Source organism: Globicephala melas, chromosome X (assembly GCF_963455315.2).
Source record: "Globicephala melas chromosome X, mGloMel1.2, whole genome shotgun sequence".
In the NCBI taxonomy this organism is placed as follows: domain Eukaryota; kingdom Metazoa; phylum Chordata; class Mammalia; order Artiodactyla; family Delphinidae; genus Globicephala; species Globicephala melas.
In genome coordinates, this window is record NC_083335.1 from 108,131,924 (window position 1) to 108,155,751 (window position 23,828).

Below are 23,828 nucleotides of genomic sequence, written 5' to 3' on the forward strand. Positions count from 1 at the left end.
GCATTTTAAATGGGGGGGGGGAAGCACACTTAACCAACTTCTTTTAAACTGATCATTTATTATGAATAGAAAAAGTTAAATTTTTATAAGAAATAAAATACAAATTCATAGTATCCTAACCTCTCATTTTCCTGATTTTAAACCATGACTAAAATTAACGCATATATTTGAACAAGTAATCAAGAAATGCAGTGTTCCATACTTAATCATTATATAACTAAAACAGATGAAGATACTTACTTTAAAATCAGGACATCTATTTCAAAGACAGATTTTTTTTTAAGCTTTAAAGACTAATATTTAAAATTCCACAGAAAGAGGAATTAATGTTTGAAAATCTCAGCAAAAAAAATTTTAATTAAGAAGTTGATGAAAACAGTACCTTTAGATAATGATATATATTAAGGATAATCTCCAGATTGCTAATCTATATTGTTTAGGAATGAGAAACACTATTTCAAAAAAACCCAAAAAACCCGAAAAACTTACCTTAAGGAAAATAAATTATTTAAGCACTCTATTCAATTAAAACACATGAGATACATACTCTCAGTTCATTGTATTAATGAATTGAAAAAGTAAAATAATAAATAGTTGCTTCCTATATAAATAAGAATGATTTATCAAATGAGAGATAATTTCACTTATTATATCTATTCTCTCCAAGGTATATAAATTTATGCCTCTTCCTGGCTGGTATGAAAAATCTCTTAAGGCTAAACCATCTCCTTTGAGACGACTGGTTAATCATTTGGGGATAACAAAACACAAGGTTACATCCCTACTTTGCACCAACATCAAAATACACTGCACGTAGATTAATGATTTGAATGTTTGAAAAACAAAATAATAAAAATATTATAAGAAAATGTGAATCCTTATAAAATCTTGAGGAGACTTTCAAAACATATCATCAAAGGTGGAAAGCATAAGGTAAAGACTGACAGACCATGATATATGAAAACATAAAAATAAGCATTATACTTAAGTGATGTTTTAATATATTTGCAAGTAACAAATCAAATGATGGAGCTGAGCTTATGAGGAAAAGCAGTAAGAAGACAATAATCACTCCCTTGCAAAATGGGCTAAGGATAGGGATAAACAAAAAGAATACAATGGCCAATAAATACATTTTAGTATTCAACCTCTTTTCTAATCAAAGAAATGCGAATTAAAATGAGACGCCATTTTACCTTACCCAATTAACAGAAAAAAATGTAAATGCGGGCTTCCCTGGTGGCGCAGTGGTTGAGTCCGCCTGCCGATGCGGGGGACGCGGGTTTGTGCCCTGGTCCGGGAGGATCCCACATGCCGCGGAGCGGCTGGGCCCGTGAGCCATGGCCGCTGAGCCTGCGCGTCCGGAGCCTGTGCTCCGCAACGGGAGAGGCCACAACAGTGAGAGGCCCGCGTAACACACACACACACACACACACACACGCACAAAAAAAAAAAAAAATGTAAATGCAACAAGGCAATATGTATATATAAAACTTTGTTCAATTTCAAGATAGCAATTTTTCCTTTTAGTATTAAGTTTCTAGAATTACCCAAAATCATAGATATGCAAAAAGATGTAGTTATAAGGATATTCCTCACAGCTTTGTTTATAATATTGCAAAATTGGAAGTAATAGGGGCTGATTAACTTATGGCATATTTAACACTGCAATATTATACAGCTATTAAAATAACACCAGAATATTAATAACATTGAAAAGTGCTTATAATATACTGTCAAGTTTAGAAGGTAGCTTACCAATTATCTATAATATAATGCTATTTTTTCAAGATATTACAATTTACTTTCATTTAACATGTTCTCTATAATGAACTTGCCTTTCTTTTCTAGTAAGAAATATTCTATAAAGGCCCCTAAATTACATTATCTGTCTCTTTCTGTTCCAATTCCATATTCCCAAAGTAAACTCCTGATAACCAACCTCTTTTTCCCAGTTATTTCCGTAACAGAAAAGGGGATGGCCTGAACTGGACAAATGAAAATTCTGTAAATTGCTAAGTGCTACCTCCCACTGTAGATTGCTGGTGATACAGAAAGCCTAGGAAGAAAATTGGAAGCCATTAAAGGATGGAAACAAAGTGGCTGAAAGGGAAGATAAGAATGCTAGGAATAAAGCGTGAAGGTCAAGGGCAGGTAAAAGAAGTTAAGATATGGTCCAATATATTTGCAAACCCTTTGTGAAAATGTGAATCTTGAATGATGACAAGCAGTAAGAAGGTGATAATGGCTGCAGGGAAATATGGGCAAAGGATGTGGATAAAAAAGATCTACAAAACAACAGACATTAAAAAAATTTAGCCTCTTTTCTAACTAAAAAAATACAAATTAAAATGAACTTGTTTAAAAAAAAAAGAGCTTACTTTGAAATGCAATATCCCAGACTGTGTACAGCTTTCTATAGTCTGATTTAGTCCTCAAAGTTCATCCTGCCCCAAATTCTCTCCTACATTGCTTCATCACAGTGCTTCCTTCTGAATTAAGACAGTTTGGGTCAAATGCCCATGTTACTATCAATGAATACACCCATGAACACAGATTATTTTGAATAGTTTCAGTGAGCAAAATCCTTAGCCAACACCTTAAATACGATTTTAGGTCCATTTTTATTGCAGGAAAAAATATTTAAAAGGGTCAAGGCCTGGGGAGACACTCTGGAAAACCAGAGCTAGCCCAAAAGCACTGGAAGCCAAAAAGGCATACCAAATGGAGGCAAGATCTAATGCCAGTGTGGACTGAGATATGAGGGAAAATTTATGTTATAATTCTGCATTCTGAAAATAAATAGAGTACATAATAGTAACTTGAGCGTGTCAGGTGCCATATTAAGAACTTTAGGTAAACTGTTTTATTTAACAATATTATAAAGGAAAATACTATTATGTCTATTTTAAAGATAGTTCATTCTATACAGAAAAATAAACCTGGATTTCCTACCTCACACAATATATTCTAGAAATTAAAGATCACATTGTGAAAGTACAACTCTAAAGCAAACAGAAGAAAGTATAGGATATTATTGTGACTTTGGGACAGGACAGAACTTTTTAAGTAAGACTCACAAAATACAAACAATGAATCAAGAAATTAATAGATTTGACTACATCAAACTAAAAATCCTTGTTCAACAAAGGACCTCATAAATAAAAATTTATAGATGGATGATAGACTGGGAAAAATTATTTGCAACATCTAAAATGGACAAGAGTTGATATCTAGAACTTGGGTTATTCTGTAAATAGATAGTAAATATTTTAGGTTTTATGGGCCATATGGTCTCTGTTGCAACTGTTCAACTCTGCTGTTGTAGCATGAAAGCAGCCATAAATGAATGAATATGGTTGTGTTTCAATAAAAACTTATTTACCATAATAGCTGGTGAGCAGGATTTGGCCTTCAAGCTATAGTTTGTTGATCCCTAATCTAGAATATACAAGAAATTCCTATGGATCAATAAGAAAAATTTAGGATGCTTGATGGAAAACTGAACAAAGGATATCAATAAGCAATTGGCAGAATGAAAAATCCAAATGGCTAAACAAATATATAGATGTGCAATATTATTAATAATATGAGAAATGCAAGTTCAAAGAAAATGCCATTTTGCACCTAAGGGATTTGTCAGGACATGGAAGTCAGGTAATTCAGGTGGAGGTAAGGGTGCGGGTAAACATGAAACCCACATGCCTTGCCAATGAATAAATTTCAGTTACAGAGAGCCCTTAAGTGCTAAGTGAAATTATTGCATTTCCATACTCCAAATAAAGGAGGGCTCTTTGATAAAGGGCAGCAGGCAACCTTTTAACAACACACATACATTATCTTTATTTTGTAATTAGAGATAATACACATTATCTTTATTTCACTATGGATCCAAAAACACCAACATAGGCTGTCACTAGTCTACAGACCAGCTGTTATATACTTTCTACCAATGTGTTTTATTTTATTTTATTTATTTATTTTTTGGCCACACCGGGTGGCTTGCGGGATCTTAGTTCCTGGACCAGGGATTGAATCTGGCTCATGGTAGTGAAAGTGCTGAATCCTAACCACTGGACTGCCAGGGATTCCCTCTACCAATGTGTTTTAGACATGAAGAAAAATCTTAATATTCATAGGGTTTAATTCTTTTACAGTTTAGAGTTTCATATCTTTAAGAGGAGGACTGGCTTTATGATGCCTGATTAATGGAATGTAAAATTCACATGAATTTAAGATAAAGTGAGATTCAACTTTATAGGATGGAGAGCCAATTACAGGGTTCTACTCTTAGATACTTCTGGGTTTTCCCTTCTCTACAGTGTCAGGAGCACTTCAGTACAAAAGTCTGAGAAGCATTCAGATAATAAGGGACATTTATTGAATATCCATCAATCTTTAGCTAAATAAAACTAAGATATAAGGGTGTTTTTTTTTCTTTCTTTAATGCGAAATCAAATTACACAATATAACCTGCTTGGTAATTAGAACTGCAACTTCCTTTAGCCATTTTTTTCTATCTCCACCCTGAATATAACCTATTGTAGCATTAGGTTCTGAAATAGAGGCTTTCCCCTCATTGAATTCATTTGCCATGGTCTGATAAAATATACAATGGATTATTCAAATTAGTATGGCCTAAACAGCAAGAGTAGCTTGCATATGCACTGATTTAAAAAGGCTTACTGTTTCAATAAAGTATATCCACATGCTTTCCCTTAAAAATAAATTTGTTACTTAACTCTATCATTGATCACGTGTTCATGTACTTAAAAGGATAGATTATACTAAAGCGTATGTATACTATTGTTTGATGAGTCATTAAAAGAAAACTGGTTTACATTGAATCGTACATTTTAAACAGGTGAATTTTATGGTATTTAATTATATTTCAGTAAAGCTGATAGATAATCAATCATCTAGTCTTGTGGCTCTTAACTGTAGTATAATGGGATCAGAGGCAAAGAGGAGGTGTGAGATGGGGCTACTAGTCAGTCAGGAACTGCGGTAAATTCCCAGCCTATTTTATCTGGCCCTTAGTAACCAAGAAGAGAGAGGAAGAGGGGGAGGGGGAGAGAAGGAAAGAGAATGTGAGTGTGTGTGTGTGTGTGTGTGTGTGTGTGTGTGTGTGTGTGGTGTGTGTGTGTGTAGGAGGGAGGTTGGCTCTGTGGACAACGGAGGAAGTGCTAGGGCAAAAGGTGAAACACTTTCTTTCACGAATTCCTAAAAACATAGACTTAGAGAAGACTTCTATCAGTCACTAACGAAACATGATGGTCTTCTTTCTTTATCCATGAACAGGCCATTTCCAAAACAGTAGTGAGAGTACAGGGATTTCATTTAAAAAAGACTTCTTTCTGTGGCCTACCAACAACTTTCATATACAGATTGCTTGAGTGAAAACTGAGGCTGCTTTTAGAATCAAGAATTTTAAAACATCTAAGATGGTACTGTATGTAAAGGGAAAAATTTTGACAGAAAAGAATACAAATTTAAAAAAAGACAACACATAGATGATAAAACATAGAGTGCTGGTACACATTTATTCTTTTATTGCTAAACATTAAACGCCAGCAACTACGATATCTTCAAGTTAAAGCCTAAGAATGAATTACAGCTCAGTTGAAAGATTTATAGAAAAAAAATACCTGTGTACCATTAGTATGTGGACATTCAATAAATACCACAGGACAAACTGATGACTAAGAGCCACATATCCATGAAGTGCATGGTTACAATTTACTGTTAGAACAGATAGTGACCTGTAAGAGCGATGATCAGAAGGTCAAGTTTAACTGCATGTCTTTTCAAACTGAAATGCTAAAAAGAATATATACATCCTTTACGGATTTTAAGTGATTAAAAACAACCCTGAAAAATGTAAACAGTGCAGAATAGAAACACTGAAAATGAAGTTTTACTGCTGAACAACTGCCAACACAACACTTTCTTCAAATCCTCAAAATAATTCATTTTTCTAATTGCTCTACAGAAACCAAAATGGACTATTTTCATAAAGATGATAATATATCAGGGACACAGACCTTCCAAGTTATTATTTTATGTTATATATTTACAGTATATTCAATAATACTTTTTACAGCTTACTTAAATAGAAACATGCTTTTCTAATCCATAAATAACACTAATCATCATCCATTCAACCACATTTATTAAGTATTTTTGATGTCTCATGCACTGTGCCAGGGATGCAAAGATGAGTATGACATGGTCCTCGCTCTAGAAGTGCCCACAATCAAGCTGAAGAAACAACACATAACATTTCCTTTCTTACACAATGAGGCCATTTCTGTAAAAATGGGACTGATGTGCTCAATATCCTAATAGAGTGTTTGCCAAATCCTGACCCAGTGTAGCAGAAGACCAAGGTGTTTAAAAGCCATAAGAAAATGACATGCTTGGGGTTTTTTTTCCACCCAGAAAAAGAAGTTTACAGGTAGGATTTCATCTATTAAATTTTTTTCTCAGTTTTAAAAAACTGACCTGCACATATATAGCATTTCCATTAATAAACTGCTTAGTTCATGTAATAGAATTAATTATGTAAGTATTTCATGGTATTCCCCAAACGTTACTACCTGAACAGGTCTGCGTAACACTCTGTTAATATACTTTAATCCTGAAAGACTGTCTGCCTAAAAACAGAACAAATGCCTTTTTCCTAGGATAAACCAATAATTTGTACAGTTTTAAGTAGTGGTAATAACTGATGACCTTGAGTCATTAAAAATATTAAAATTATATTCAATATATAATTTCTGTTTAAGAAGGCAGGCAGATTTATAATACAATCTAAAGTTTCCTTAAAAATGGTTAAAAAGTTTTAGTGCCTAAAAAGCAACTCAGTGATCTGAAAGAGGTGAACCCCACGAATACCTCAATTAATGAAAAACTTGGATACATGACTAGTCATGTTCTTGAGTATATGAGAGAAGCAAATATTTTTCATCAAAGAAAGAGCTTGCTCATATACTTCTAATACCAACAGCTTCACACTGGCCTATTGACTTCCCAGATCTTCCAGGGCTGCATCTCCAGTCCAAAAGATCTCAAACTAGGCAGGGCTCTTTTGGGCTCAAGAGGCAGTTCCCGGGCACTGGCAAATCCACATTTGTACTCACATGCAGCCATACTCACTCTACTACCAAGTCTTTCGTGGACCCACAGAGGTAGCTTAGGGGAAAGATGGAAAGCAAGGACTACATATTTAATTACCCAACACAGAGAAACATCGGAGCCACTGGTGAGGACAGAGTATGGTTCAGGGCTTAAGGTAATTGCTTCTTTTTTTTTTTTTAAGGTAATTGCTTCTTGAAGACAGGGACCTAGGAGCTAGGCCCCAGATAGCTCCAGCAGCACAAGAGAAAATACCTACCCTGGAAGGATTCCAAGCTTTGAAGCTCTGTAGAGAACAGTAACCCAGACTGCAGAAGGTCCTGTGATCTGTCTTGTGACCTGCCGCAAGACCCACCTGGCTCATTTCTGAGGTTCACCCCTAACTGTCTCAGCTCACATACTGCAGGTGGCAGATACTTCTGCAGCTCACTCTGAATGTCAAGGGTAGTGTTGCTTTATGAGAGTATAGGGACATATTATCAAAGAGGCAACTCTTGTGGGGCAAAACATGTCTCACCCTATTACAGACCCTACTTCCTCTTTGTTCATTTATTTGGCATCATTTGACAAAGATTTTCCCTTTCATGTCAGCGGATTCTTTTACAGAATTTTATTAATTTAATTGTAATCAGACCTCAGTTGTCAGAGTACAAAATAATACACAATTTAATTTAAAAATACTTTTCAAACAAGACAAGGGACAAGAGATATAGACCAAGAAAATGCTCACCTTTCCACTTGGCCAAAGTCTGGTCTCCTTCAAATCTGGATTAATGATGCTTTTTCAAGAAGTTTTTCCCATTTAATCCTACCCAATTCTGTTTTCCTTTACATTATTTCAACATGATACGTAGACACACAAAAATGGTTTAACATGAATTTGCACTTGTTTAGGAATTGTTCCACAAGCATCTGAAGGTTGTAGGTTCAGTCTTTAAAACTAGAATGTAATCAGGGACTATGCCTTTCATTTCTTCTGTTTATCCCATAGTTTGGATACTCTGGATAAAGAACTTAAAGTTGTTGGCTAAAATGTAATTTTAAGGAAACACTTTATATTTCACACCAAGTAAGGTTTTCAATATTGTATATTGTAACTCAGAGATTCTATCAAATGAGTGCAGATATTACCGTGCTGTAACCATCCAGAGTCCCAGGGTCACATTGGCAGCCAAAAGTATACTGCCACCAAGCAAGATGAAAAATCCTATCAGATCTTTGACATCATTGTCTCCAATCACTGAGGTAAGAGTAGCATCTAGGAAAGAGTTTAAAATCCATTGTCCGTCCAAAGCAAAGCAGGGCACTGCATTAACAATAGCCAGAGCTCCCGAGAGGGAAATCAGGTACCTGGTTAAAATCGGTTAAGGAGCTTACGGCGAGGTCTGAGGGCAAAGCACATTTGTGGGAGTCAGAAGCAGGCATTTTACCAGGACTGGATTTGAGATTACAGGTGACTTCCTTCCTTTCTTTAAATCTCTGCTTACCAGTATACACCACTGCTTCTTAGATCTCTACTATTTAAAACAAATGACATATTATTTCGAAGTTCAAAAACCTTGACTAGAAAAATAAAGGCCAACCACTTGTAGACCAAGACAATCTGTAATGAACTCCTTCAGAAGACTAACTCTTTCTAATTCTTTAATTATACATCAAGAGAAAGGAATAAGAAATAAGGGAAAATTACTTTTTGATCCTTACGAAGTATACGTTATATTAGATATATAAAGATTTTGGCCCCTTGAACTCTATTTTACTATCATCTGTAAGGTCATAGTGTAAATATCTCTGAGAAAAAGCTGTAGTCTACAAGGTACAATTTTGACTGTACACATTTTTTAGTAACTCATTTGTTAACTAATTTGTTACTAATTTGCTCATTTGTTTCATTTTTTTTGCAAATCATTAAGGAAAGAAATTAAAGATTTAAAAGTGACAAAAATAAAGAACCTTTCCAAACTGTTCAGTTTATTGAAATTCTATATAATAACCAATTAAAATTTTTTTTTACATGCAAATATAATATGCTAAAGAACACATGAGATTTTGTCCTCTGAATGCTATTTTAGTATTGGAAACCAGTTTGATCTCCCTTACGCATTCCTCCACTTGATCAGAGCCAACAGGCTCAGAAGGGGTGGAATTCATCACCGCATCAGTAGCTGAAGCGTTCATCCTTTATAAACGTACTAAAAGGTTTTATACCCCTAAATTCAACTCTCAATTTGTATTCTAGGTTCCTTCCCTTCGACATCTTAACCTTTCTCTCCTCCCAATCAATCTTTCTTCTCTGACTTCTTCCTCCCTAGGTACAATCTGATCTTTTTCAACTTTAAAGTCTCTTTTTTTGGTATTAGCAGTTAACTGATACTTGTAAGGTCTGTTCATGCTCTCTAACCAAGGTAAAACTAATGAAGTTCCAAGTAGCACTTTTTTTTTTTTTTTTTTTGCGGTACGCGGGCCTCTCACTGTTGTGGCCTCTCCCGTTGCAGAGCAACAGGCTCCGGACGCGCAGGCTCAGCGGCCATGGCTCACCGGCCCAGCCGCTCCGCGGCATGTGGAATCTTCCCAAACCGGGACACGAACCCACGTCCCCTGCATCGGCAGGCGGACTCTCAACCACTGCGCCACCAGGGAAGCCCCCAAGTAGCACATTTTAAAAACATCTTTCACGCCAGAAAGGATACTTGACAAATGTCTCCACAACCACAGGCAGATCTATGCTTAGAAAGTTGAAACGTGGAATAAAACTGGTGATGCTCACTAAAAAAGAAAAATAAGAAATAATATTATTTATACAGATAAGCAACAGCATTATGAATTTTACCATATGACTAAAAATTGGGCTAGCCTATTAAATTGATTGAGAAAGCCCTTCCCAAACATATGCAGGCAGGCTCTATGGCCCACATATAAAAGCAATTGGCAATTCTAGAACATCTAATAAAAATAGTGGAATACAGAAATTCATGTCTCAGTGTACTTATATTTTGAGGTGCGAATATGATAAAACTGATTATATACCAACTATGACTACCAAATACAGAGATTGACTTTAAAAATACAAAATATTTTTCAAAATATTTTTCAAAGTATTCCATTTATATGAAATGTGTAGAAACAGGCAAATTTGCAGAAACAGAAAGTAGATTAGTGGTTGACAAGGGCTGGGGGTGGGTGGGTGTAGAGAAGTAGAATGACTGCCTAATGGGTATGGGCTTTCTTTTTGGGGTGATGAAAATATTCTGGAACAAGATTGTGGTGATGGTTCCACAACTCTGAATATATTAAAAACTACTGAACTGTACACTTTATTTTTTATTTTTAATTTTTTTTAACATCTTCATTGGAGTATAATTACTTTACAATGGTGTGTTAGTTTCTGCTGTATCACAAAGTGAATCAGCTATACATATACATATATCCCCACGTCTCCTCCCTCTTGCATCTCCCTCCCTCCCACCCTCCCTATCCCACCCCTCTAGGTGGTCACAAAGCACAGAGCTGATCTCCCTGTTCTATGCGGCTGCTTCCCACTAGCTATCTATTTTACATTCGGTAGTGTATATATGTCCATGCCACTCTCTCACTTCGTCCCAGCTAACTGTACAATTTAAAAGGGTGAATTGTATGATATGTGAATTATATTTCAATAAAACTGGTAAAAAAAAAGGAACATAAAAAAAATCTTGTACAACAAAATAAGTTAGACTGTATGATCTTCAGCCATATGGAGAAGCTATATGTTTAATCCAATCATGTTGCCACTGTTAAAACAATTATGTTGGCCCGGTTGTGAAATTATATTCATATAAAATTCATGTGTCATGCACAAATTACTTTATCATCATTATCACTGTGATTCCAATCGCTTCTCGGCCTTTTGGCTAAGATCAAGTGTAGTATCACTATGATTCCAGGCATTCTTTGACATATGCTGCTCTTGCTACTGTTTTGGGAGCTTGGATAAATTTAATAAACGCTCAGAGAATATCTTAGAGATCATCTATGTGATATAAACGGTAGTGAAGGAAAAATGCGTCATGTGTCACTCTCCATAGGCAGACATGGTGTTCAGCTCCATCTTGCTTTATAAATTCAGATTATTTTCCTACTGCTTAAATTTCATTTCGTGCTTAAGAACAAGTTAACAAGACTTTGAAAAGTGATCAAATATAATAAATAAAATTAATGCAAGATGTGTACTGAGTTGCTACCACTGAGAATATATGCCATTGTAGCGATATTCTGAGGGTCTACCACAATAATACCCACCTGTGTAGTGAAGGTGCAGTGGATGTCCTACATACAACATATCGATTTGAGGTGGGTGTTTCACTTTTATTAAGCGAGTATGAGTTTCCAAAGAAGGTATTATACAGAAACTTGAACTTGAGCTTTTTTTACAATCTTTATTGGTTCTACAAACTTGGGTGGCTTCCACTGCTTTCCGGGCAGGTAGACATGTATGCTAGGGATAGAACATTAATTAGTCAATATTAAAAATGACTTGTTAACAAGAAAAACACCAAGTTACATTACTTCAATATCTTTCATGTCACCTAGCATATTAGAAATGAAGCTCATATAAAGGAAATGCCATTTATGTGTATCTACTATAAATTAGATTCAATTATTCCACTTTGGCCAAATAAGATATTACCATTATAAAATTTTTAAAGATTCTCAGATGAAATATGACATGTGAAATGTAGAGATTTTAATAAAATTATACAAAGCAAAAGGGCAATGGTTTTGTAGATTCCATTTTAGTTCTATATGCTTATTTTGTAATAATTATATCAGGCAAGCAAGACTGCTTCAGGGACAACTTACCAAACGCTTATTAAAATTATTTCTATAGGAAAAGCACACATCTGTAAGGCTGTGATTGTTACAGCATTCAGTCGAACCGTCTAGCCGTTTGTATGCTGAAGAGAAATGGTTTATTAAAATCTGTTATTAGAAAAAAGAATCCATTACACAGAAGTACATTTGTAATAAGAATTTTGCTTTCAAGACAAAAAGAATTAAGTAAAATGCATATGAATTCAGAAACAACTGTATAATTGACAGTTCAGCTTGTCAGCTACTCACTGCAGAGTTTGATTTTACATTATAAAAAGAGATACATCCAATTTGAAATCAAGAAGCATCAATTACCCTAGGTTAGTTGTCTTCATATAAACTTACCCACTCGTAAAGCTGGAGTTCCAGGGTCTCAGTAGGTTTTGCAATAACTCCAGGTGGTCAAGCACAAATATTTAATGAGCCACTATTAGATGTCCTAATGCTGCTGATCCACTGATCCAATTTCACTACTGAACTCCTGTGCTGTGCTGTTAGCACAGTGAGCTAGAGCAGGGGGTCCCCAACCCCGGGGCCGCGGACCGGTAGCGGTCCACGGCCTGTTAGGAACCGGGTCGCATAGCAGGAGGTGAGTGGCGAGCGAGCGAGCGAGCGAAGCTTCATCTGCCGCTCCCCATCGCTCGCATTACCGCCTGAACCATTACTCACATTACCACCTGAACCACCACCCCTGCCCCCTACCCTGGGGAAAAATGTCTTCCACAAAACCGGTCCCTGGTGCCAAAAAGGTTGGGGACCACTGAGCTAGAGGATGCCTAAGAGACTCTCATCCCTAAGGACATCATATCAAATATCTCTCCCACCTCCAGGCTTATCTTGAGGCTTTCCCCACAGAACCAGGGCAGCCCAATTGGACCCCACAGATATGCACATATTTGCCTGCATACTAGTAATCCAGTTACCATTTTTGGAAGATAACAGAAACAGGGCAAGTATCCCCATTATTCATTTATTTTTTCAAGTTCTTTGGTAGACTGCTTCTCTTGTGTCTAGGGTAGAATAAGGAAGCTAAATCACTGTTACAGCTGGGACAAAAATTTTTTTCCATATATTTATTTTGGAAGGTTTCCTGCATTCAGCACATCAAACCTGTAAAGCAAAATTGATGCGTGGGGACTTCCCTGGCAGTCCAGTGGTTAAGACTCCCAGCTTCCACTGCAGGGGGCACAGGTTCGATCCTTGGTCGGGGAACTAAGATCCCACATGCCACGGGGTGTGGCAAAAAAAAAAAAAAGAGAGAGAAAAAAAAATTGATGTGTGGCAAGGACCAATTAAACTTAGAATCTTATATACCTACTACCATACTCATATGTGCTGAAGAAGAGAAAGTAAAGTTATCCCCGATTTCCAATACTACGAAAAGCATTATTAACAAGAGTGCCTTTAGGAGTGCTGGCGTGAAAATGGTTGTTGATATGCAATCTGACTTTATAAGGATTTTATATTTCAGGCAAAGGTTTCTGTTTGTTTTTAAATCTTTTCTTTTTTTCTTCTAGATCATTTGGTTAGACTGGATGTCCTTAAACACGCACTGTTGCCAACGCGAAGAACAAAACAGAGGTGAAGTAAACTAACAGATGCATCAATTTCTCCTCTGCAATGGCTAGCTGTGTGGGTAGTTTTGCCTTGTTTTCTTACCATAACTGAATGGGTATTTAAATTCTGGGTGATGAGTAATATTTAAAATATGAAAGCAAACTGTGAACAACTAATGGCACAAACTTGTGCCTATAATCACTCATCAGCCCTAACGGTAAACTATAAGGTAAAAAGGTGTTTAGGATTAAAAAAAAAAAAAAAAAAAGATCCAGGCAAAAGCCCTCAGTATTTTTTCTCATCAGTTGCCAAGTCGCACCAATTTTTACCTTCTCATTATTTTTCTCTTTATTCCCACTAAAGGGTAGACTCCAATTCTTTCTCACTTGACCCATTTGAAGAGAGTACTAACGCATCTAGTTTACCACCTAGCTCTCATATGCAAACTTGTCCTACATACTGAATGCTTCAGATTAACCTTCCAGTGTAGAACTCTGAGAAGGTAGCTCTTCTAATCCAAATATCCAAAGACTCTGTGCTGCTCCCTAACAGTCTAAATGCCATAGCCTAAAACATAAAGACTTCTACTTTTTTTTTTAGTCACCTTAGCTCATACTCTTCTCTTGCTGAACCAAATTATTAGCAGTTCCCTGACCAACTTCTAGTCTGTGGCGCCGAGGTTCATTTATATCGGTCTCCTGAAATTAAACTCACTGTTGAGGCCCAGCTCAAGAGCTGCTGCTATGAAGCCTGTCCTCATCTTTTCAGTCAAGACTGACTGCCATCAACTCTCACAACTCCCAATACTTTTTGTCATTAATTATATTTAACCTTGTACCGTAATGTGGGCATGGTCTAATTCTTTGATTAGACTGTGAGGTCTTTGAGGGAAAAGTTTCTCAGTATCTTATATAAGGTGAATAACTCAATATGCACTGAATACATAAATGGTGTTCTATGCCACTTGCCTTTGTATCAGTAATGATTTTTAAAAATTTACATCTGATGCTTGATTCTTATTTTTTCCTGGAGGAATGTATGCAACACAGAATTGAAAAGTCAAGAATTTGATATCACTGTTGATATAGCATGTCTGATAATACAACAGCTTAAAGGGGCCAAGCAGGTATCAAATAAATGAAGTGGATAGTGTGTGGAAAAAATAGGAAATGGTGGGGGTTGTGATGAATTAGAGAACACATACCTTGTTCTAGGCCACTCAACTTGGGGCCGAGAGTCAAGAGATCATCTATTTTATTCCATGAGAAAGAAGTCTGGACCCTCATGTGAAACCTTTTCTTTTTTCTTTTTGGCCGTGCTGTGCAGCATGCGGGAACTTAGTTCCCCGACCAGGGATTGAACCCGTGCCCCCTGCAGTGGAGTCTTAACCACTGGACCACCAGGGAAGTCCCGAAACCTCTAGTCTTCAAAGGATGGTCTAGACCATCCTTTGGTCTAGACCATCCTCTGGTCTAGACCAGAGGTAATTTTGGAATAAGGCTGGAAGGAAGAGACTTTTTCAATCTATAGTTCACAGTACTCACTACTTTTTACATCACTAAAATGAATTGAACAATTTTCTTACCCTAGTTTAATAAATATATAAATGTAACTAGAGTTCCAATATAGGCATGCAAACCTATTTATTCTATTTATTTATTTATTTATTTATTTACTTATGGCTGCATTGGGTCTTCATTGCTGTGCGCGGGCTTTTGTGGCGAGTGGGGGCTACTCTTCGTTGCGGTGCGCAGGCTTCTCATTGCAGTGGCTTCTCTTGTTGTGGAGCACCGGCTCTAGGCACGCGGGCTTCAGTAGTTATGGCTCGCGGGCTCTAGAGCACAGGCTCAGTAGTTGGGGCGCACGGGCTTAGCTGCTCCGCGGCATGTGGGATCTTCCCGGACCAGGGATTGAACCCATGTCCCCTCCACTGGCAGGCAGATTCTTAACCACTGCGCCACCAGGGAAGTCCTTTTATTCTTAGTTCTATGGTAGAATTTATACCAGCACCACCTAGTACCAAGTAGTTAAAAAATTATAAACTCTCTCTCTCTCTTCAATTGGTGAGAGCAAAGAAACCTTGGATGATACCTTGATATTCACAATGGGAGAACAGACACTTTTTTCTAAACATTAGAGAAGATTTGAGCATAAAAACAATCTGGGTACTCAAACTATGTGGAAAAGATTTCCAGAGTTTTCCTTTTACTATTTTAAACTAAGTCAGGAACGGCCTTTTCTCACTTCAGTTAAAGATGCATAAGATAGGACAATACTCCCTGTGCCAGGCAGTTACAGGTATATACCCTCATCTCCTCTGAACAGGAATATAGGCTATTCAAAGGGGATGCCTGTGTCTGGACTCATAGCTTCATTTTAGGGAGCGGTTGCCTTTAGTATTCAATCTCACTCTTTTTAAAATGCCATTCAAATGCTGGACTTAGTAGTCTTTCTTATTCAAGACAATGCTTCCAAGAAAGAAAAAAAGGAATTTAGCTTTAGGCATATATGAAGAGTGTCTCCTGAAACTAAAGAAAGAGGATGCAAGCTACTTGTTAGAAAATAATCCCCAAAAAGAAACAAACTAGTTCTTGTCTGTAACTTTTAGTTTCATTCAAATCACTAAGTGGCATATGGACACAGAGCAATCTTAAATTAAGCAGAGGCTTGAATATGAAGAGGGGAACTTTGTTCTGTTCTGATGCAGAATGAAACCAGAGATTTATTCCAGGTACAAAGGGCTCTAAGACTCACCCAGTGTCCTTTTTGGGGCTTCCTGGAAAGGCCATTCAATCTGCAAGGAGTGTGTGGGACAAGCTCCTTAGGCTTCTTGCCCCATGTACCAAGGGCAGAGGTGTAATTAAACCAGCCTTGGTTCTGTTGGTGCTGCTCATAGTTTAGCAGGTTAATGTTTAAAAATCAAAAACGAAAGGACTGACAGAAGAAAAAAGTAGTTCCCAACAATTTCATAAAATGAATAGTCATTTCATGTTGATTAACCACATTTTTCTAATTTGCCAGAAATATACCTGTTAATATTTTAAGGAGAACATCTAGTGTGCTTAATTAATACCGTAATTAATTAATATCTTAGGGAATATCTTTAAAAATTTAAAATTACACCTGGGAGAGTCAGGGTATGAAATGAGGCCAGAAATGATTGGCTGGGACAGCTTATGAGCACTTTCAGGGTCAGATCTTTCTAAGGTGGCTTTATTGTTTTCAAGTGGTATAAATTTTCAGAATTTGAATTATGTATATTGAATTCTACTCTAAATTGAATATGAATCACTTTTGGATTATGAGCTACTTTGCATTACCATATTTGGCTATATCTTTGCCATCTACTCATAATGTAGGATAACAAAGGTCCCTAGATACATGTAAAATAATATCAATCCATAGTTTTCTTGTTTTTTTTTTTTTTTTTTTTTGTGGTACGCGGGCCTCTCACTGTTGTGGCCTCTCCCATTGCGGAGCACAGGCTCCGGACACGCAGGCTCAGCGGCCATGGCTCACGGGCATGTGGGATCTTCCCGGACCGGGGCACGAACCCGTGTCCCGTGCATCGGCAGGCAGACTCTCAACCACTGCACCACCAGGGAAGCCCCGTAGTTTTCTTAAATGTCCATAGCCACTTTGGTCAAGTCTGCCATTAAAATTAATCTAGTAGGGCTTCCCTGGTGGCGCAGTGGTTGAGAGTTCGCTTGCCGATGCAGGGGACACGGGTTCGTACCCCCGTCCGGGAAGATCCCACATGCCGCAGAGCAGCTGCGCCCGTGAGCCATGGCCGCTGAGCCTGCGCGTCCGGAGCCTGTTGCTCTGCAACGGGAGAGGCCACAACAGTGAGAGGCCCACGTACCGCAAAAAAAAAAATCTAGTATATATTTTAAGTTACATTTACAGTCATTAAGATTTCTACAGTCTGGCTGAGTATATGTACTCCATTTAAAAATGATTAAATGGAGGTACGGGTTTATCAGATACAGTCATCATGTAAAATCAGCAAGTATCCTAATACAGTCGCTCCTAAGGAAATGAGACATATATTGAAGAATTATTATTTTGGGATTGATTTTTTTATTAGTGTGGGAAGAGTAATATCTGCTTTGGGTTTTTAAACAAATACCTCCAAAATATAGCATATGATCCATAATAGTGAAATACTCAAAAAGTTAATAAGGAAAGAGTTTCAGAGTATTTCAAGAAAAATTTCACTTCCATTCTGTCTGCCTGAATAAAGACAAAAGCTTAAACATCTGAAATGCAGATATTCTAAATAAAACAATCCTACTGGAGAGAGCTTTATTTGATTACGATGTCATTTTGGCTTTTGTAATTCAATACAGATTGTACCAAGTTTAGAGAAACTTGAGGAAAATGATAAAGGACTTAAGAAGTATGAAATTATGGATTATTTCTCTTACAGAAGAACACACTGTGGATTACACACCCAACTGAAAAGATGCGATACATGGAAAAACATGAGATGCAATATGAAGTACTGAGTGCTACCTACGAGGTATTTCTGCCCCTGCCAAAAATGGATCCTGAATCTAATCAAGCCTCTGGACCTAACTACCATCTATAGGAAATTTGGGGGATACCGAACATGTTAATGATAAATTTGACAAAACAAATGACTCAGTTTCTTCAATAAATGATATTAAAAATAAAAAGTCAGGGGGAATTGTTACAACTTAAAAGAGACTTAAAAGGCATACCATCCAACTTAAACCAACTATAAAAACAAAACCAGAGAAGAGTGCAGGTATTAGGAATTATTGTTAATTTTGTTAGGTGTGATAATAGTACTGTGGTCATGTCTAAAAGGTCATCATCTATTAAAGATATGCTGAAGTTTATGGATAAAATGACAGGATACCTGGGATGTGCTTTAAAATACTTCCCTCAAAAGTGGACAGGCTGGATAAAAAAAATGGCAAAATGTTGATAATTGCTGAAGCTAGGAGAAGGATACATGAGGTTTCATTTATACTACTCTCTCTCTCTTTTTTTTTTTTTTTTGGGCCGTGCTGTATGACTTGTGGGATCTTCGTTCCCCGACTAGGGACTGAACCCATGCCTTCAGCAGTGAAAGCGCGGAGTCCTAACCACTGGACCACCAGGGAATTCCCTGTACTACTCTCTTGACATTTATGTATGTTTGAAAAATGTTTACAATAAAAAAAATTCTTAAAAATGGGTTATACATGGAAGACTACATTTGAAAAAAATTTTAAATCAGTTCTTACTACTTTGTCACTGTTGTACACAGCACTTTAATACAGTTATTCTTGATAATTAATCATATTTCTTAACCCCAGTAGATGTAGACAAGTATCCAGGCATTTCTTGACTTAAAGATGTAGTCTGTGAGCATAATTTGTGCTTTCCAGCACTTTCAATAATTTGGGTCCCCATAATTTTGTATGAAGAGTTGGCAGACTGGTTTTTCAGAGCTGGAAGAGCTAAAAATAAATTTGGAAGCTTCTGAGAATAAACTTGCTTCACCCTGTCGCCTACGACACAGAACAACAGATGTGACTTCAGTGGGTATTTTCGGACACCAAGATGACTTCCTCTGGATGACTGCCACACAAAAAAACCCTACCCCAAATAGCTTTGGACATGCCACCATCCATACAGCACAAGGGTATTTAATTGCTGGAATTTAGTTAATTGGTTATGTTTGAGCTTGAATGCTGACTTAACACAAGTGTTTTTTAAATGCTGAAAGAATTAGATACTAGAGTTCTGAAAATCAAATATGAAATTAGTTAGAAGTTCAACAACAATATATAATAAACAAAACATACATATTAGTATCTAACTTACCAAGAAGAATGTTTACTAGTTTAGGCTTATTATTACTTTACTGATTTGTTTTAAATAAGTTAGGACAAAATAAATCTACAGACATGATCTAAGAATTAGCAAATGGCAAGTACTGCTGCTTGAAGCATTATATTATACTGAGGAAATATACACACCTCTAACTGGGAAGCTTAACTGCTGTAAAGTTGATGCACTTATACAGTAACCAATTTGGGGCTCATAGGCGATGGTATCGAGACATTCATTCCAATCTTGTACATTTGTAACAGGACAATCCTGTAGATGGGTGACAAGGTCTCCCACAAAAAGGCCTCTGGGTCCAATGGCAGGTGAGTCCTTGGGAAGAGGGCAGAATTAAATCAGATAATGTGTGAAGACAAGCTATGATTAATCTGAGCAAATAATAAAGACACTGACTTAATTAAGTAGACTATTTTGAATAATGTAGAAAATAATCCAGCTTTGAATCCAAGATGTATAGTCCTAGAAAATTAACAAAATAACACCCAATAATTATACTTTTCATATTTCACTAAAATTTTGAATTTTTCACAAATGAAAACCAAACAAACCCCACTTGCCAACAGTTAAGATTAAAATGATAAACTTTTTCCCAAACTGCTAATTAAAATTTTTTGTGAAAGTAGTCATCAGAATGCTTTCAATGTCCTATATCATCAATGGATAAAATTATAAGACTTATCTAAACACAGTCCCAAATATGCAGACAATACCGTCAGCACAATGAACACATGAGTACATGAGGCAGTTGCTCACAAGGTAATTTTCCTTGTCCCAAAGTGTGAAGAGAAGACTTGATACCATCATAGTAGTCTAAGGGAGTGAAATACAGAGTTGAAGACATTAATTTAAACTCCCACGAAATGTTCTGCTGGCTAGCCTAGGTTCCATCTTTCTTACTTCTTAGGAGTAACGACATCTGACTCAAAAGCAGAGTTATAAAAATAAACAGTAAAGGTAAATGATGCATTTAATCAAACTACAGTTAGAAAGTCTTGATACTATCCTTGTAACTCAGAACAGAAACAATTTTCAGTATTTTAAAAGAGCCAATGTAGTTCACAAAACTATTTCTTTGATTTGAAAGGATTACAGTAATTTCTTCAGGAGAAACTGAGCACTCTGTACATGAGAACAGTTTGAATAAAAGTTCCTTAAAAAAAAAAAAGTTCCTGACATAAAATGCTAAGTGTTACATCACAAAATCTGGCGAAAAAATACCCCAAGTAATCTGTTATTTACCTCAGCAACTTCAGTGATAAGCACCCCGACTCCAGTGTAGTAAAACGGCAAGAGAATTACAGGAAGGAGAACAAGAGCTAAAATACCCAGGAGTGCAAGGACGAAATTATGCCAGATACCTGAAAAGAGGGAAAAAAAGGAATAAGCTCAACCAGGGGCAGGAATGATATCATTCCAGGTAGTTGTACTTCATAATACTTAGGCATTCTGATAAATTAGTAAAGTAACCAGAAGAAGCTGTGAGGCAGATAGATCTACTTATTAGTACAGAAGACAGATGTTCAGTTAGAGGTTTCTTCCATTTCAGATATTAAAATCTAAAATGAGCATGTTAATACAATACTAGGAAGACCACATGCTAATATGATTTAACACTATTAGAATCTATATTCGATTACATACATACCTCTATTATATATGTAAAGGTGTGTGTGTATATAATGAATAGAATATCTTCTACTTACTACTCTTTTCTCAGAAAATGTATACATATTAATTTAAACATAGTTGTGAAAAAAAACATACTTGTGATCTTTGAAAGGAACTTCAGAGCTATCAAATAAAAGTTATGATGAAGTAAAAAACATTCTTGCTGAACTGGGGTATGTATCTTACATCAAGACTATAACTATCTCTGCCATCTCTGAAGAGATGGTTAGGTGAACCCAGTGGTGTGCTGGAGCCTGCTCCTACCAGCTTGCCACAGTTGACCGGGCCTCTTTAACCAACTCCTCCTTCAGGAACTTCAAGTTGGCGCTTTGAAATTGGCCACGGTGGGAGTATTTACACCACAGAAACCAGCAAATGCTACATATCAGAGCTCTCCACCCTCTCCTCCAGGGCTAGATGTTAAACATTCACTAGCATACCTCTAGATTACCCCCCCTCCCATACTGATCCTTGCCCTCTAGTACAGTTTTTCTCATAAGGCAGGGTGGAAGCACTACCCACTCTCTGAGCAGTGTGATTCTTAGTTGTGCAGGTCTTGTCCTTTACAATACAGGACATATAGCATTCCCGACTCCATCTTCTGAAAGTCATTAGTGTTCTCCAGTCACTGAGACAAGCAAACAACTGCCCTCACCCCACACATTCCAAATATCCCCAGGAGGGTGATAGCACCAGTGGTTGAGGACCAGTGTTCTATAATGATAGAAACATAACTTAAAAGACATCTCCCAGACTCTCAGGAGGCTGAGTATGGCCATATGACTGTTTCGGCAAAAGGATGCAAGTGGAAGTGATGGGGATTGTCTTACTGGCTGGAATGTAGCTATGATGGAGCTAAACCTGAGTCCATGACGCAGAAGCTGCATGTTGGGAATAGTAGAGCTAAGACAGAAAGAGTCTGAGTCCCCCAAATCATAGAATTATCATATCAGCATTGAACTACTTACATTTGCAATGTTTTATGAGAGTTTAAGTCACTACTATTTTTAGCTTTTACAGCAGCCAGATACCTAGCTAATATGGATCATATTCACAATGTAAAATGTTCCTCTAGTCCAGGACATATTGGGTAAACAATATTTTCTGTTTTGCACACAGCAAGATCTTTTTTTTTTTTTTTTGGCGGTACGCGGGCCCCTCACTGATGTGACCTCTCCCGCCATGGAGCACAGGCTCTGGACGCGCAGGCCCAGCGGCCATGGCTCACGGGCCCAGCCACTCCGCGGCATGTGGGATCCTCCCAGACCGGGGCACGAACCCATGTCCCCTGCATCGGCAGGCGGACTCTCAACCACCGTGCCACCAGGGAAGCCCCAGAAAGATCTTTTAAAAACACTAATGGTATCAAGCTATTTATCACAAACTATATTTTGCTTTTTCATTTATATATTTTCGACTTCTTCCTCACCTGCACATTCATATCTAACCCACTTCTTATATCCACTACAGAGTAATCCATTTCAAAAAAAAACATTGACTTATTTATAAGGTTCCCTCCTAATGATCACTTAGGCTGTTTTAACTTTTTCATACAATGCTGCAACAAACAGCTTTGCTCATATTGTTATGCATCTAATTAAGAATGCATCTGAAGGTATGGAAAATTGCACAGAAATGGAATTATTGGGTCAAAAAATACATACATTAAAACTGACCTCCAACAAGTCTGCATTATATTCTAAGTGGCATATGTTTCCCCACCCTCTGAACAATACTGGATGGGATGCTATCATAACTTTAGACTGCCATCTGCTAGGTGAAAGGTAAAATCTCATTCTGATTTCTATTTCTTTAATGATGAGTGAGCTTGTACATTTTTCATGCTTATTAAATGGTTATTTGTATTTTTGTCTGAGAATTGCTTACTTCTATCCACTATCAGTTTACATTTTTTGACTGGGTTGTCTTTTTTTTCTTAAACTAATTTATATATATTATTATTTGTAATACATACACTGAGGAATTTGTTCTTCTGTACGAGGTATTATAATCATTTCCTCCAGTTTGTTTGGCTTGGTTTATAGTTTTGCCTATGCAGACATTTTAAATTTTGGTGAGGTCAAATGTCTCCTTTTGTATTAAGCCTTTCCCAGTTCAAGACTACAGAAGACACTCACCTGTGTTTTCTTGTATTGTTTTCATAGGTTTTTTTTTTTTTTTTAATTTTCACTCGAGGCATGCGGGTTCTTAGTTCCCCCACCAGGGATTGAGCCCATGCCCCCTGCAGTGGAAGCACAGTCTTAACCACTGGATGGTCAGGGAAGTCCCTAGCATCATTTAAAAAACAAAATTAAAACAAACAGAAAAAAATCTCTAATTCTTTGACCCACTGGAATTTACTCTAGTGAAACTAATTAGGAATACAGCTATACCACCCCACCACCCTGTTGCTAGTCCCAAGACAATTTCACAAAATAATCCAGCCCCATTGATTATATTTGCCACCGTTACCATGTGCTAAATTCAACTTTCCCCTTAACCCCTCAGGAGGGCCTAAAAGCTTGCACCCGACCTCTCCCTTATCAGGATGACACCACCATACGACCCTGGCTTTTCTCATCCAAGCAACAGTCAGAGGGGCACACAGCAGCACTGCTTCTTTGACTCTCTGGGCTGGACTCTCCTATCTCTTGTCAGGGATGCAGCTGGTACCAGACCACCCTGTTGGATTCCAGATTTGCCCATGATGGCTAAATTGCAATGCAGGTACCTTTATTTCCTTTATTTAAACA

The 23,828-nt window shown here is 37.2% G+C and overlaps 1 protein-coding gene and 1 pseudogene across 2 annotated transcripts in view; one reads left to right on the forward strand and one right to left on the reverse strand.

Moving 5' to 3' along the window:
- Nucleotides 1–5,529: 5,529 nt before the first annotated feature.
- MBTPS2 (membrane bound transcription factor peptidase, site 2) overlaps nt 5,530–23,828 on the reverse strand; it is a 39,922-nt gene continuing 21,623 nt past the window's right edge. The window contains exons 6-12 of one of the 2 annotated variants that reach the window (XM_060291832.1): nt 20,647–20,765; nt 20,161–20,217; nt 19,539–19,719; nt 11,977–12,071; nt 11,416–11,611; nt 9,828–9,903; nt 5,530–8,487 (exon numbers count right to left, since the gene is read on the reverse strand). In XM_060291832.1, the coding sequence (XP_060147815.1) occupies nt 8,265–8,487; nt 9,828–9,903; nt 11,416–11,611; nt 11,977–12,071; nt 19,539–19,719; nt 20,161–20,217; nt 20,647–20,765 (947 nt within the window). In that variant the 3' untranslated portion in view covers nt 5,530–8,264. The remainder of the gene's footprint in view (nt 8,488–9,827; nt 9,904–11,415; nt 11,612–11,976; nt 12,072–19,538; nt 19,720–20,160; nt 20,218–20,646; nt 20,766–23,828) is intronic. The other variant, XM_030843696.3, reaches the window with a different exon arrangement.
- On the forward strand, nt 11,008–11,117 carry LOC115845684 (U2 spliceosomal RNA; annotated as a pseudogene).